The sequence below is a fragment of the Lichenostomus cassidix genome, chromosome 4 (genome assembly GCF_008360975.1).
Source record: "Lichenostomus cassidix isolate B80296 chromosome 4, HeHo_3.0, whole genome shotgun sequence".
NCBI lineage: Eukaryota > Metazoa > Chordata > Aves > Passeriformes > Meliphagidae > Lichenostomus > Lichenostomus cassidix.
Window position 1 is genome coordinate 63,192,976 of NC_139484.1, and position 13,569 is coordinate 63,206,544.

The 13,569-nt window shown below is 37.0% G+C and overlaps 1 protein-coding gene across 6 annotated transcripts in view; it reads left to right on the plus strand.

Moving 5' to 3' along the window:
• Nucleotides 1-13,569, plus strand: part of MAEA (macrophage erythroblast attacher, E3 ubiquitin ligase) — a 49,452-nt gene that overhangs the window by 22,790 nt on the left and 13,093 nt on the right. For 5 of the 6 annotated variants that reach the window (XM_085059592.1, XM_085059590.1, XM_085059587.1 and 2 more), the window contains exons 4-5: nucleotides 12,024-12,146; nucleotides 13,050-13,163. In XM_085059592.1, coding sequence (XP_084915718.1) covers nucleotides 12,024-12,146; nucleotides 13,050-13,163 — 237 coding nt within the window. The remainder of the gene's footprint in view (nucleotides 1-12,023; nucleotides 12,147-13,049; nucleotides 13,164-13,569) is intronic. The other variant, XM_085059588.1, reaches the window with a different exon arrangement.

Genomic DNA, 13,569 nt, shown 5'->3' on the forward strand with positions numbered 1-13,569 from the left:
CTAATCCTGTTCAACTAGCAGCAATTTCAGTAAATGCCAAATAGGAAATAGCATGTAGAGGCTGAATAGAAGTGAGAGGGAAAGGGGGTTATAAAGTATTACTAGGAAATAGCCCTGAAAAAATCAACCTAAGAGGCTGTTGTGCCTCACTAGAGATACAGCCCATGCATGTGAGTCAAAAATACCCAAGGCAATTATGCTGGGATAACTGCATCTTGACTGGTCAGCAGCTCTCCCACTTCTGGTAGATGTTTCCCTCTGTTTTGAGCAGGAGCTCATCTCTGCTGAATCATCATGTTACTGTACCTACTAGGTCTGCTGAAAAAGCACTATGGAAATATTTTCACTTTCATAGCAAGTTCTATTATGCCTGATTAAGTAATACTCAGCTTTAGACATGAGTGTGGAAGTCTGTCATCATATACTGCAAGACCCTGGGGTACACAGCATCATACCTGTGAAGCCTTAAAGCTTTTCATTCTGTTTGTTGAATAGAAAATTTTGTGTTAGAAAGGAAGTTTTAGCTAAGATTATTTACCTTCTGCCTGCAAGCCTAATTCTTTTTATTTGCATAACACCAAAGTAACTGGAATAGCACAGAACACAGTTGCACGTTGAATGCACTGAGGCCATTTTTCTTCTAGTTTGCTCAAATTATGCATTTTAGTCAGCATTACAGTTTGTTTTGGCTTAATGAAGATAAGGCTTCCCTCAGTTTCTCTGCTTTGCACTTGGCCTTTCTTACTGTATGTTGATCATCTTTGTGAACAGTTTTTACAGCGTATGATACTGGCACTTGGTTGTTACACAGAATTTGTGGTTTTGCTGTTTTAATAAGACACCATTTCTGTTTCTTTTTGTTCCTTTCTTGCTGAAGGATGTGAGCATTGAAATATTCTCTAATGCTTACTAATGTAACTTTGCTGTTGAGATTACAAAACACCATGGTATTCTCTCATTCAAAGTAATCTTTGTTTACTGTGGTTTCACCTGGAATTTTGATTAATATCCCCACGGCCAGTCTTGTCTTGAGACTGTTACCATTGGGTAGACATTATATAAGAACCTGAATAAGAACCCGAAAAAAAGGTGTTACTGTTCAGCTTGTCCAGCAGCCAGAGGTGAGGCTGATGGACAAGTGCCAGCAATGCACTCTCAGGCAAAGACAACTCAACAGCACTCTGGGTTGCACTGGGATAACAGCAGCAGCACAGAAAGGGGGTGATCCAGCCTCTCTACTCAACACTGGTTAGAGCCATGGGGAGTGCTGTATCCAGTTCTGGGCTCCCCAGCAGACACAAGGACTTGTGGAATATCCCTGTACTTGGAGATGCTCAAAACCAGACTGGAAAGGGAAAGATCCTAAGTAACCTGTTAGATGTGACCCTGCTCTGAGCAGGGAGGTTTCACAAGTTCCAGAGGACCCAACCTCAACCATTCTGTGATTCTGTTCCTCTGATTGCAAGGCAAATGGCCAAGGTGCCCTTTGCTGTTCGTTAGAAAGGCTGAAGGAAGAAGCTCTTTCCAGTTCAGTCATAGCTTGGGGATCCCAGGTTAAACACTTTCCAGTAGCTGTTACACCAGTCTTGGGAGCAAGTCTCAGCCTGCTTGTTTTAAGTTTCTTGTGTGGCTCCTGGATGTGAAGAGACCTGCAGAGCTGCAAAGGTGCTTCATGGGTGAAGCAGGTCAGAAAGGAATGCTTCAGTGACCAAAGGAAAACCATTAAATCATCCCTGTGTTTGAGCAAACTGTCAGCTGTGTACTATTGGCAAAGATTGACTGTGCCATTGTGTCCAATTCTAATAGTTTTTGATGGGCTGTGACAAATTTTAGGCTATTTTCTAAATTAATTACCTTCATAGGAATGATAGGCTATGAAATCTTGTAATAGAAGATAAGTGTTTAAAAAGCATGGTATAAACTAGGAAGCAAACAGAATGGAAAGAAATACTGGATGTGAAAAATTATAGGGAAGTTTTAAATATCAGAGTTATGAACTAGTTCAAGTAAGGAATAACTTGGGGCATAGGGCATTTATACAGCATAAAGTTATGGCAATATAAGAAATAAATGCCAAAGATGAAATATATGTTATACATCTTTAAAGAAAAGTGATGCTACTTGTGAAAGTAACAAAATATGAGTAATACTAAAATAAGAGCTGACAGTCAAAGATAGAAATGTCATTTTTGTGCCAAAGTAAATGGGGTGGAGGGGATTCTATTGTGGGTTTTTATCTTTATGTCCTCTGGCTCCCTAATTATGTGAAAAACACTTTGGGTTGAAGATACAAACTATGTGTTAAGGTTTTTTTGGTTTTTTTTTTTTTTTGTTGTTGCATACGAATAAAACTCATCAGTATTGGCTTATTAGACTAAATAGAATCAAAATAAGGTCATTATCACAACCTTATAATGCCACACCAATATAAAAATGCCTGTTTTCATCTGCAGATTCATATTTTCAGCTGGCTGGCAAGGTTGCCTTTTAACTTCAACTTTGTTATTCCATGTTCTGCTACACTGCTATCTCATTTCTGTGCCATTAATTGATATGCAAGTCTAGTTTTGGTAGTGTGGTGTTCCAGTAGGAAGTTGGTTTCTGTTTGTAGATAAATTGTAAAATTAGACTGTCTATTTAGTACTTAGTGTGTTGTTTCTGGAGGTGGTGGGGTTTAATTTTTTTTTTCCCCAGCCCTTTCCTTTACAGGCTAGGAAGAAAAAATAAACATATAAAGTATCCTTACATTCTTTGCTTAAATATGCATAGCTGTAGTGATTTTTGCCTGTAGGATTGAAAACAAACCCAGATTTTGAAGCTACCAGTCTCCTTTATCATGTGCTGTAAATCCTCTTTCCATCTTTGCTTAGCTTATTTTAGTGAAAGAATATATCTCCTAGCCTTAATGCTCATGCTGTACAAAAGCTGTACAAGTGGCAATGTTTTTTTCTGTGAAGAATAGCATAAATTCCACCCAATTTTTAGTGTGTTGGGGCAGGGAGCAAATGATTTAAAAATCTATAATTCACTGAGGAACAGAAGACCTACTCTACCCCTGGGCAGGCTGGGCAGTGACACTGTAATGCAGTTGTATGCTTCAGCTGAAAAAACTCTTAAATAGCTTAAAACTGGTTAATTTGGCCTTAAATCTGGGATTATGCATATCAATTAAAGTTCTGGCAATAAATGTTCTTAGATCAGTAATTAAGTAGGTGCATCATCCTTCAAAGATACTTAACTAGCCCTTTGCATTCATCCCACAGTGTGCTTTTTGCTTTTGAGAACTGGGGGGGAAAAAATTGAGTATTCCATTGACTTCAGAAGTTTTGTGTAGACATAAGACCATATGTGTAGACATATTGATCTGTATTAGAAGGGCTTCTTGACACTTCAAGCACTATTGACAATGACACAGTCCCAAAAGGTTTACAATTTCCTTGAAGTGGGAGTTCTGATCTCCAGTTACTGTCAGTGGTTTCCCTCTTGAGCAGAACTTCTAAATCTGTGGTAATGATTGTTCCCTGGAGAATATCACAACAGGGCAAATACTGAAAAGCCGTTCTAAAAATACCTAATTGTCTTTCAAAGTAGTAAATACATTTATTAAAAAAATTTAATTTTGATTCAATGAAAGGAATAGTAGTCGCTGGAAAAGCTGGTTATCTTCCGTTCTTCCCTCTCTCCAGTTTTGTCCAATTACTCTTTTCTACTGCATCATTGTATCTTCAGTTTTTGTATATTGGAAACTGTTTTGGAGGGATTAGCCTAACTAGAAAAGATACTTGCAACAGATTCAAGTATGTTTCTCTATGTTAATTTTGTTACAGAAAGCTGTGAAATCTTATTTGATTACACACATATGTATTAAAGTAATTAATCAAAACAAGTATATATTCATAACAATTGCATTTTAAATAAGTAAATAATATTCAGCATTATGTCCTGTGGCATAAGAGAAACTTGAATTCTTAAGCTTCATGGCTTTTGACAAAGTACCTGATCTCTTTTTTCCTATTCTATATCAGTGTTCCTTTTTTCAACCCTGAAGTTAAATGTTCTTTTCTTGCTTTATGAAAGTGTTCCTCAGCTCTGTGATATGGATCCTTCAGCTGACACCTCAGTAGAATATTGCTGAAGGATTTCTGTCTGCTATGGGGCAAAATCTTACTGAAGCTGCTTTTTTTGAAGTAATCCATTCCCTGAATAACTGTTTCTACTTGATGACTCCCTCAAAAAATGGGAGATCAGAAAATAACCTGCACATTTGAGCATCACAAAAAGGATCAGTTTTAAGTCTTCACTCAAAAAGTTAAAAGCTGAATAAATACTTCTTTTAACTATTATACAAATGTACCTTTAGAAATCCTCCTTGTTAAGATGCATAGTCTAAGAATTGCTTGTAGGCAAACACACACATATGTATTAAAGTAATTAATCAAAACAAGTCTATATTCATAACAATTCAATTTTAAATAGGTAAATAATATTCAGCATGATGCTTGAATGTATTATTTACTTCACTGTCATGCAGAACACAGCCAAGCTCACTTTCCAAATGCAGGCTGAATGGTAAAAGGTGTTTTTTGCCAGGAGCTATTTGTGTCCCTCTCTTGTGACTTGCTGTTCCCACACTAGAGATGTTATAGAAAAACTAAGTATGAAGGAGCTCCTAAGGTGGCATAACTGATTTAAAGGTGCCAGGATTCTAGCTGGTGCTGCTTGGACTTCCCCTGCAGTGCCAAGTATAGAGAGCTACTCGGAAACTCCTTTAAATGTGTTTTGGCTGTACCTAGCGTAGGCATGGCAACTTTGAGTAGATTGGTATAATGAGTGTCTGGGTGTGTTCATCTGAATTTCAAAGTGCTGCAATTCCTGCACAGCCTTACATCTGCAGTTTGTCTCAAGCATCTTGAGGAATTAGAATTATGTAAATGTGAAATAGTCAAGATCGAAGCAGAATAACAAACTTTCTCGTTACAAATCATTTGACACTTCAAAAGCCAACAACATGAAGTGTGCTGTGATGTTGAACACCTTATTTTTTTCAGTCTGTTTAGACTAAGTGGGTTACCTGTAGTGTATCATAACTGAGCTAATTTATTACAAAATACTTAGTCTGGAAGGCTCGTGATGCAAGAAAAATTTTTGAATTGATATTTTACCTAAATGGGGAATGGTGTTATCACCTGGAGATTGCTCAGGAGTAGAAGAGGTTTGGGTTCAGTTACGTCTCTTCCTGCCAGATTGTCTTTCAGAGTGTAAATCTTGCCTTACATTTAATGCTTTCTCTTACTACTACATTGGATGACAGGATAGTGTTTTGTTAGAGAATGTGTAGCTGCTAAAACAGACTGATCCTGCATGGACAAAAGCTGCAGGGCTTGTGCTCCCCTGAAAAAGGATTGGGTGCCTTTCCTCTGCTAGAAGAGGCTATGACAGAAAATGAGGCTCTTTTTTTCTGCCCAGTGATGCATCTTAAGCTCTAGAGGTTTTGTCACAGCACTGTAATGTAGTCATTTATTACTGTACTTAGTGTGGTATAATGTGCTGATGGGTAAAGGTGCAGCCATTTGCTGAGCTACAAAAATTGCTGAGGCAGGAGCAGAGGATGCATTGAGAAAACAGATTGCTAATAACCAACCTCAGTGCTCGCTCCAACTTTGAGGCTCTTCCAAGCAGCTTATGTCCTTGAGCAAAAGGAGGTGGATGAAACACTGCTTTTGCTTGGCTCTGGAGCAGTCAGTACCAGAATATGTATAGTTTTTGGTGACCACACTTTAGGAAAGCTGTTGGCAAAGCTGGAGGGAAAGGATGACTGGAAAATGTTATGGGTGAGTGCTTTTGGTAGGTGTGAGAGCAGAGGTCAAATACCAAGGAGTTTTGTAATCTAGTGCAGAAAGGCTTAGGGAGGAAACAGTAAACAGAACCAAAAGTCAGAAAAATTGGACTTGGACACAAGGTTAAGACATGAATTAATCACTAGACCCAATTTACAAAAGTACCAGTATCTTCTGATGTTATATAAAGACCATGTTTTCTGACAGACACTTGGTTAAGATGCTGGGATCTTTCAAAAATAACCAGGCAGAACTAAAAGGTCTGTGCTATGCTGAGGGCACGGAAGATGCTCTCATGTGAAAGCTGGACTGTACACCATGGGTACTGTGTTTACTTTGTAGACAAAAACATTTCTGGCTCTTCTGTTGATGAATCTGTGGTTTGGCTGTCTGTCTTTGCTTTTTTCCCCGATAACTAGCTCTGCAGCTGGCTTTGAGTAGGACATTCTGTCAGTTACTGTTTAGTTTCTCTCTAATCCTGTTAATGTGTGTAGCATTATAACACTTAATAGTAGCTTAATGAACTACAGACAATGTTATTTTATGAGCAGAGAGTAAGGAGGCCTCTTAATGTTAATTTGTGCCCCACTTTAACTGATCTTCAGTAATTGTGGTGTTGCTGTATTGTCACCACCTATGCCATTATTTTCTTAATTTGTGTCTCCCTTTAACGTCAATGCACTTCATACATACCTTGTGTTGACTTTGAAGAAACTGTTACTCCAGTGGCCTTTCATTCCTGCCCTTGTATAGGGGTGGAGGAATTCCCAATTCATGTTACTGCCATCCAAAACCACCTGCACTGTCCCCCTCTTCACCTGCACCTCACTTTTCCTTTCTGCACATGTTTTCAAGTAGGCAGTGTGACTGTGGTGTGTTCCAGGCTTCCTGCTCCTGCCAGGTGATTCCTCTTTTCTCTGTGGGAATCCTCTGACCTCTTCTTCCCCAGCTGCTCCTCTCTTCTTACCTTGTAGCTCCTTGCGTTTGCCTTCTCCCTGAGCTGTGTAACAATGATCACAGCATTGAGATGATGCCTGGATCTGCTGTGTGCTCATCACAGGGGAAATTGTAACAAATGAATATATTAATATAGAAGACTAAATTGACCTCTTTGTTTGTAACTCTTCATTACTGCATTTCTATTTCACTTCCATAGAACTGAATTATACTGAAGGTTGTGTTGCAAGTGGAGGGTATGTGAGTGAGTAGTCATTAAAAGCTTAACACAGCTTTTTCTAAAGTTGCTGTTTGAGTGATCTAAGTGTTTATTGTATTTCATAGACAAGTAGTTTACCGTGCTGCTGAACGCTGAAGTGCATCAGCAAAGGCTTTTTTATGAGGGTAGTGCTCTTATGCATGTAATGTGTATAGATAGATAGTCAATCTTATTAAAATTGTTATTGGTACATACTCTTGGCAATGAGCCACTGATAGCTTGAGGCATACTGGCCTATTTTCAATTTCATATTGATGCTAGTAAGCAATTAAAAATAAGCAATTTACATTTTTTAAAAAATACATAAACAGCATCTTATGATATAAATTGCTTATTTCATACAACGAATAGCCTATTTTATGAGATGCTTTTTTCCACTGAAGAAACTTTCTTTTCTACAAAATGCTACCTTTTCTCACTGAATCAAATCTTTTCTTTTATCATGTTTAAGCCTTATGTTTCTTTTCTGATGAATTAATCTTGTTTTGAGAAGAGCTTATGGGAGATTTGAAAATATCAAGTATTACATGTTTTACTACTCGCTTCTGGTTGGTTTTGGGCCCTGTTAAAGATTCACATTTCATATGTGAAACATTCTGGGGTTTATATTAATAAATAAAAGTTAATGTGAATTATAAGGGATTTTATCACTCATTCCTTCTGACAGCTTTCCAGACTTGTGACTGGAGATCTCATAAAGTAAAAGTATTTCCGCTTTTGTGCAGAGTGGAGACCGAGGGAGAGGAATGACTTGACCTGATTGCTCTGAATTTTAAAATGTTACATAAAAAGCCTCACATAAACACTACATAAATTTCTGTAGTTATTTTGCTGCTGCAGAAAAGATGTTTTTGTTCTTTCTAAGCCATTTGACATGCGATCTAATGCAAAGTTGTTTTTTTTGTTGCATCTGGTGCTGAAAATTCTGAACAGTTTTCTTGGTGAATTTAGAGCCACATATGTAGATCTGGTTTTTTCCCAATTCACTGCTGAATTCTCTTAACTCCGCGCAATCTAAAGTTACAGCCTTTGTTTGGCTTTAAATTCAGTTTAAATTCACATTTTGATATATATTTGCCAGTTTGGTTCACAGCTTTAGAATAGACGTAACTGTGTTTAATAGTAAATTCATGTGAAGCTTATATATCTGCCAGTTAAACCAAATTACCCTACTGCCTTTCTACGTACCTTCTCATTATTTCACAGCTATTATTCTTCATAACCTTCACTGGATTTTTGTGAATCACTTTTTCTTTTCTGTAGCACAACCACATAAATTCATTAAGTCCTGGTCCCATTTTCATTGTTCTCTTAGTTCTGGTGTTTCAGACAAGTGCTCCTTTTTTGCTGCAGTCTTGCCCTCCAGTGTGGGCAGGTGCTGGAGTCTCTGAAAACAAGGCACAGCTAAGGAGAGCACCCTGGCATGGGCTGAGATGCCCTGGGAGTTCAGCCCATCAACTGCTCACACTGACCAGAGTCCCAAAGCTGCTCAGAGGAGGGGATGTGCATAAACATGCTTGGGATGTTCTTACTAAGAACCCATCTGAGCAAATAGGGTACAGCTTTTATGTTAGCCACGAGTATGTATCTAGTAATCATCATCATCATCAAGGAATCCTCATTCTTCACAGTATTTTATACCTAATAATTGGAGTTCTGTGCAGAATCATAGGGTTGGTAACCTCCCTCCCTGGAGGCACTTGCAGCTTAAAAAGCAGCAGTGATATTTTAAAAGCTATATATATGTAAATCAGGCAGAGCACAGGGTGATGGATAGCTGTATTCTTGTTTAAATAAAGTATCTTTGCTTTCACTGAAGTGTCTTCAGCCTTCATGTGCAGTTTTCTCTAATAATAAATGTCTTTCTCTGGAGTTTTCACAGTTGTAATGGAGTTAAATAGTTCTTTTATTATAAAGTTCACCCAGTGTTGAAATAGTTACCCTTCTGATACCTGGTTAGTGACTGTTCTATAGAAAGGAAAGTTAGTTCATTTAGCCAACAGTGGTTTTTTAAAGCAGAAATTATAAAATCCAGGGGTGCTTCCTGGTTTGTACTGTGCTCCTCCTCTTGAGTGTTTGGATAATTGTTGCTAATACTTAATGGAGCAAGTTCTCATCCTTGAGACATTTGAGACTGTTTTTCAGTACTGTAGAAATTAATGAAAGTTTCATGAAAATTGGTCTTTCTGCTCACCTCAGGTATTGTGTGCTCATAATCAAGCGATTTAGGCAAAGTTGTGACAATGCACAGGAGGCTGGAAAGTCTGTGCTAAGAGTTATGGTTTGATCACAGCACTGAAATAATCTGTGTGCAGGGTAGGTTCTCCTTAGTTCTGCAGTTCTGGCAGGAAGGTACTGCAACCCCTGTTCCAGTGTGAAAGCTGAAAGTGTGAAATGAAGGGAGACGTTAGAGTTGCAAAGGGGGTAATTAAAGAGTTTAGAATTCCTTTCTAGTTTATATACAAGTCAGAAAACGTTTGCCATGGTGCTGAATACTGTGTCATTTCGAGGGGGAGTGTGTGGCAGCAGATTTCTTGCTTCTGCTTTTTCTGCACCTGCAAAATCAAGTGGTTATATTTCTCTAAAATTGTGTATTTACATTTACTCAATTTTATATGTAAATTAATTATATAAGAGGTGTGCTTCGTAGCAGCTTGTTAAATCTTAATCTTGTTTTGGGAGCTGAGAAAGACAATGTTTCTGTGTGGTCTGCAGCCTGTACTACTCTGAATTGCAGAATACTTCCACAAAGCTATTCAGGATTGGGGTCTTAATGGGGATTTTTTCGACTGAAACATGAGATATTTGTTACAAATACCAAAGTAGTTCCTGTCCATCCAAGATGAGGCAGACAAGGAGTACTCCTGAATGGTCTGTGTAGAAGAGCTGTGCTGGTTTTGATTCAGCCTCTGATACTCCCCTTTTACTGTTTCCTTACTCCTAGCAAAGGAAGAAGCACCAAGAGTAGGTGGCACCACCAAAACGGATAGGAAAGTATGATCAGATTAAAATAAAACCTGTGTAGAATGAGTACATGTGGGTTTTTTTAAAGGTTTATTGCCCAATTGTGTCTGAGTATTTTTCTGGTATCAGTCTGCATGATTAAGACTTCTAACTACCTCTAATCAAATGCAAAAGCTATTTCTGTCTCTACAAAAGGATTTCTTAATGCCTTTTTTATATTGTTCCTTAACTTTCTATCGAGTCAACAGAGAAGAAAATCCTATTTATTGGTGCAATTTAAACGTAATTGTTGGTTCTGAAAGAAACTGTTTTAATTTAAAATCTTCTCCTCTGTTTTCTGGATACATACTGTCTATTTAATAGAGAAGGCTGCCAAGCTTTGACTTCTTTTGGCAACCACGAATCTAATTAGCATTTCTGTTAAATAGAACCTTTTTCATTTTAAATTTTCAAAAGGAATGGAGAAATTCTCTTTTTAGTTAAGAGTTTTGTCTGCCTCAGCAGCAACTGCAGTCTTCTTGCTCATAGTAGAGGGCTGCTATACTGATACTTGGTTGATAAATACAGATAGCTGGGATTCTCTCACCAGCTCATGGGCTTATTAAAAATGCTGCCCTTGTGCTGCTTTTTTTTTTTTTTTTTGCTTTTTTTTGCTTTTTTTTGTAATGAAGCTTAAACTATAAAAAGCTAACAAATGAGATTAAACCAGTGATTTGTTTCTGCTTAGCAGATCCAGTTCTTTTTTTTGATGCAAAAGAAAATGCTTTTGTTTTAATTTAGTGTATAAGCAAATGCTGTTCATTAAGAGGGCACATAGCTCAAAAAAGCTTGAGGAGATATATGGAGATGTTACTGTTTTTAACTTAAATGGAATTGTCTTTCCACTCAGCAGCTGTATGGAATGCAAGCAAGATAATTAATATGACTGTGTTAGACATCAAGCTACTTACACAGATGAGTTAATGGGCAAGAGGTTTTTATAGGGTCACCTCATCATGCACAGGGGAGTAATGCACTTTTCTCCCACTTGAACATATCATCAGAAAAACTTCAGCAAAAAGATTATTTTGATATTCTTGTAGGAATACCTTAAAAATACTGTTGTGGAACAGGTTGACATTCTTTCAGTCCATTTGCCAACACATTGATAAAATAGATTTTTATCTCTAAGAGGATAGGAAGAGTTAAAGTCCAGTCTCAGTGTTCTGTAAACTTGTAGTTGTCTGAATTCTGACCTCAGTCTGACTTACCTGGATTTGATACCACTAGAGCTGCATGAGGCCCTTTATTCTTTTGATGGTAAATGGTTTTGTTGCTGTGGTCATACAACCTATAAAATATAGCTGTATCTTAATGTTTTGGTTTTACAATTCAAGTAATGAGAGAAAGATTTAGTAAAAGCTGCAACTTCTGCTGCACTTTAGAAATACATGTGGCTTAAGTTTCTGTAAATAACTATTTTGATAACCCTAACATGATCTTGTCCACTTTCCCAATAATATTAGATTTCCTGTATTTGTAAGGAAAAACTGGCTAATTAAATGCAAGATGTGAATGTGATACAGCTGATGCTAGTTCTAGTTTTCAGCTTTGTCTAATGGAAGGTAGAACTTCTAAGACTTACTATATTCAGCTGTTCTGACAGCTGAAAATGCCATCTGTTTCTGCCAATGGTTTTGTTCACTAAAGCTGTGGTAATATTTGTGATATTAAGCATGTCAGTTGTACAAAAGTCTGCAAGATTATAGGTGTAATCTTTGATATTTTTGTTCATTTTTATGTTCTAGTTCTGTTATGTAACCAGACTCAGAGAGCTGTTGTCAGTATCAGAACATTTCAGTCTGTGGAAATATCCTGTAATGTCTTTTTGCAAAGTATGATTCTGAAAACCAGAGATCTTGAGAACAAAGTCTTTTATATCTCTGTATTCCAGCTCCACTGAAGAATTCCTGTGTAAAGTGAGTATAATTTAACAAGATCTTCTTTCCTTTTTTTGTTTTTTGAAGGACTTGGTAAATATTGAGATGTTTTTGACTGCTAAAGAAGTGGAAGAGTCATTGGAAAGACAAGAGACTATGACTTGCTTGGCTTGGTGTCATGACAACAAATCCAGACTCAGAAAAATGAAGGTATGAAAATGTAACATTTTCACATTTTGCTTAAACTGTTTTCTAAACTACTTGGATGTTGGATATGGGCAATTTATTTTAAATTACAGGTCTTGAATAATGTCCTGTATAAAAGTAAGGACAGTAAGTATAAAAATCTTCTTAAAAGGCATAGGTAGTTGGAGCCAAACAGGCTCACAGATGTCAAACCTGGAACTGAGTGATAGGTCATCCTCTGGATTCAGTATTGTCTCAACAAATTATGCTCAAATAAAATACAGTACTCAGTTGGGTTTAGTGTAATTTGTAAACAACTAAATGCAGAAATACATAGTGTCTTGATGCATGAAAACTTACCTTTATAACTGCATCCTGGTGAGACTGTAACTCAATTTATATGAGAAAGTTCTTCATTCTCATGACGGTCTCTTTCTTAAGAATGAGATTAATTGTTAATCTCTACCCTCAGGCTTAAAATTTCTGAGAGAAATTTCATACAGATTTTCGTCTTAGTAATTTTTAACTATTAGATATAAGAAGACAAAATTCTAGAATAAAGAACTAACTTGCTGTGAGAAAATACTAGTGAAACATGTTTTTTCGAAAACAAAAGCTGAAATCTAATCAAGTAATAAACACCAAAAGTCTTCCTCAAGGCACGGAGTACCATGAGCTGAACATGCTGTGTACTTGTTGCTATGCAGCCACTTTTAACTTTCCTTGTCTCTTAAATTATGCATTTCAAAACATACTGTAATCTTTTATAGGGCTTGCAGAAATCTGTTTTTAACTGATATTAACCAAAATTCCTGCCTCCCTCAAAGATGTTTGTGTCTTTTTTTTTTTAAACTAAGAGCTTTCTTTAACCAAAAATGTTTGAGTGCACTTAACAATAAGCAAAGAGTGACATTCTCTGTCACTCAGGGGCGCCAAACTGAGAACGAGCCGAAGATGGGATGCAAAGGTAAATCGGCCAGTGATTACTCTAGAGAAAATGATGGTCTTGTTATGGAAACCATTAAAGGAAAACCAGAATTGGTATGTAAATCATATTGCATAATTATACTGCTAAAAAATCCCCCTTGTGTAATCTTAAAATGTTAAGTGATATAAGAAATATAATCTGAACGTTTTACTTTTTCATCACTGATTTTCAACAAACAATGAATAAGGAAAAATCTTCCCTATCCTCCTTTTGGAAAACAAACTACAACAAAAATCTATTTCTGCAAGCCCTACACTTTTTTTTTTTTCCTTTTTTAATCAAACAAAAACCAAAGCTAAGGCTGTGAGAGATTAGAATAAGAAGAAGAGAAATAACTATGCTGCTTTTTGAAACACAAACATTTCTTCTGCTAATTGCTCAGCTATTCATCAGTGTTAATGTTCTAAAATCCTGGCCACCACCTACCTGAATGCAAGCCTTATCTAAAATCTAAACAGT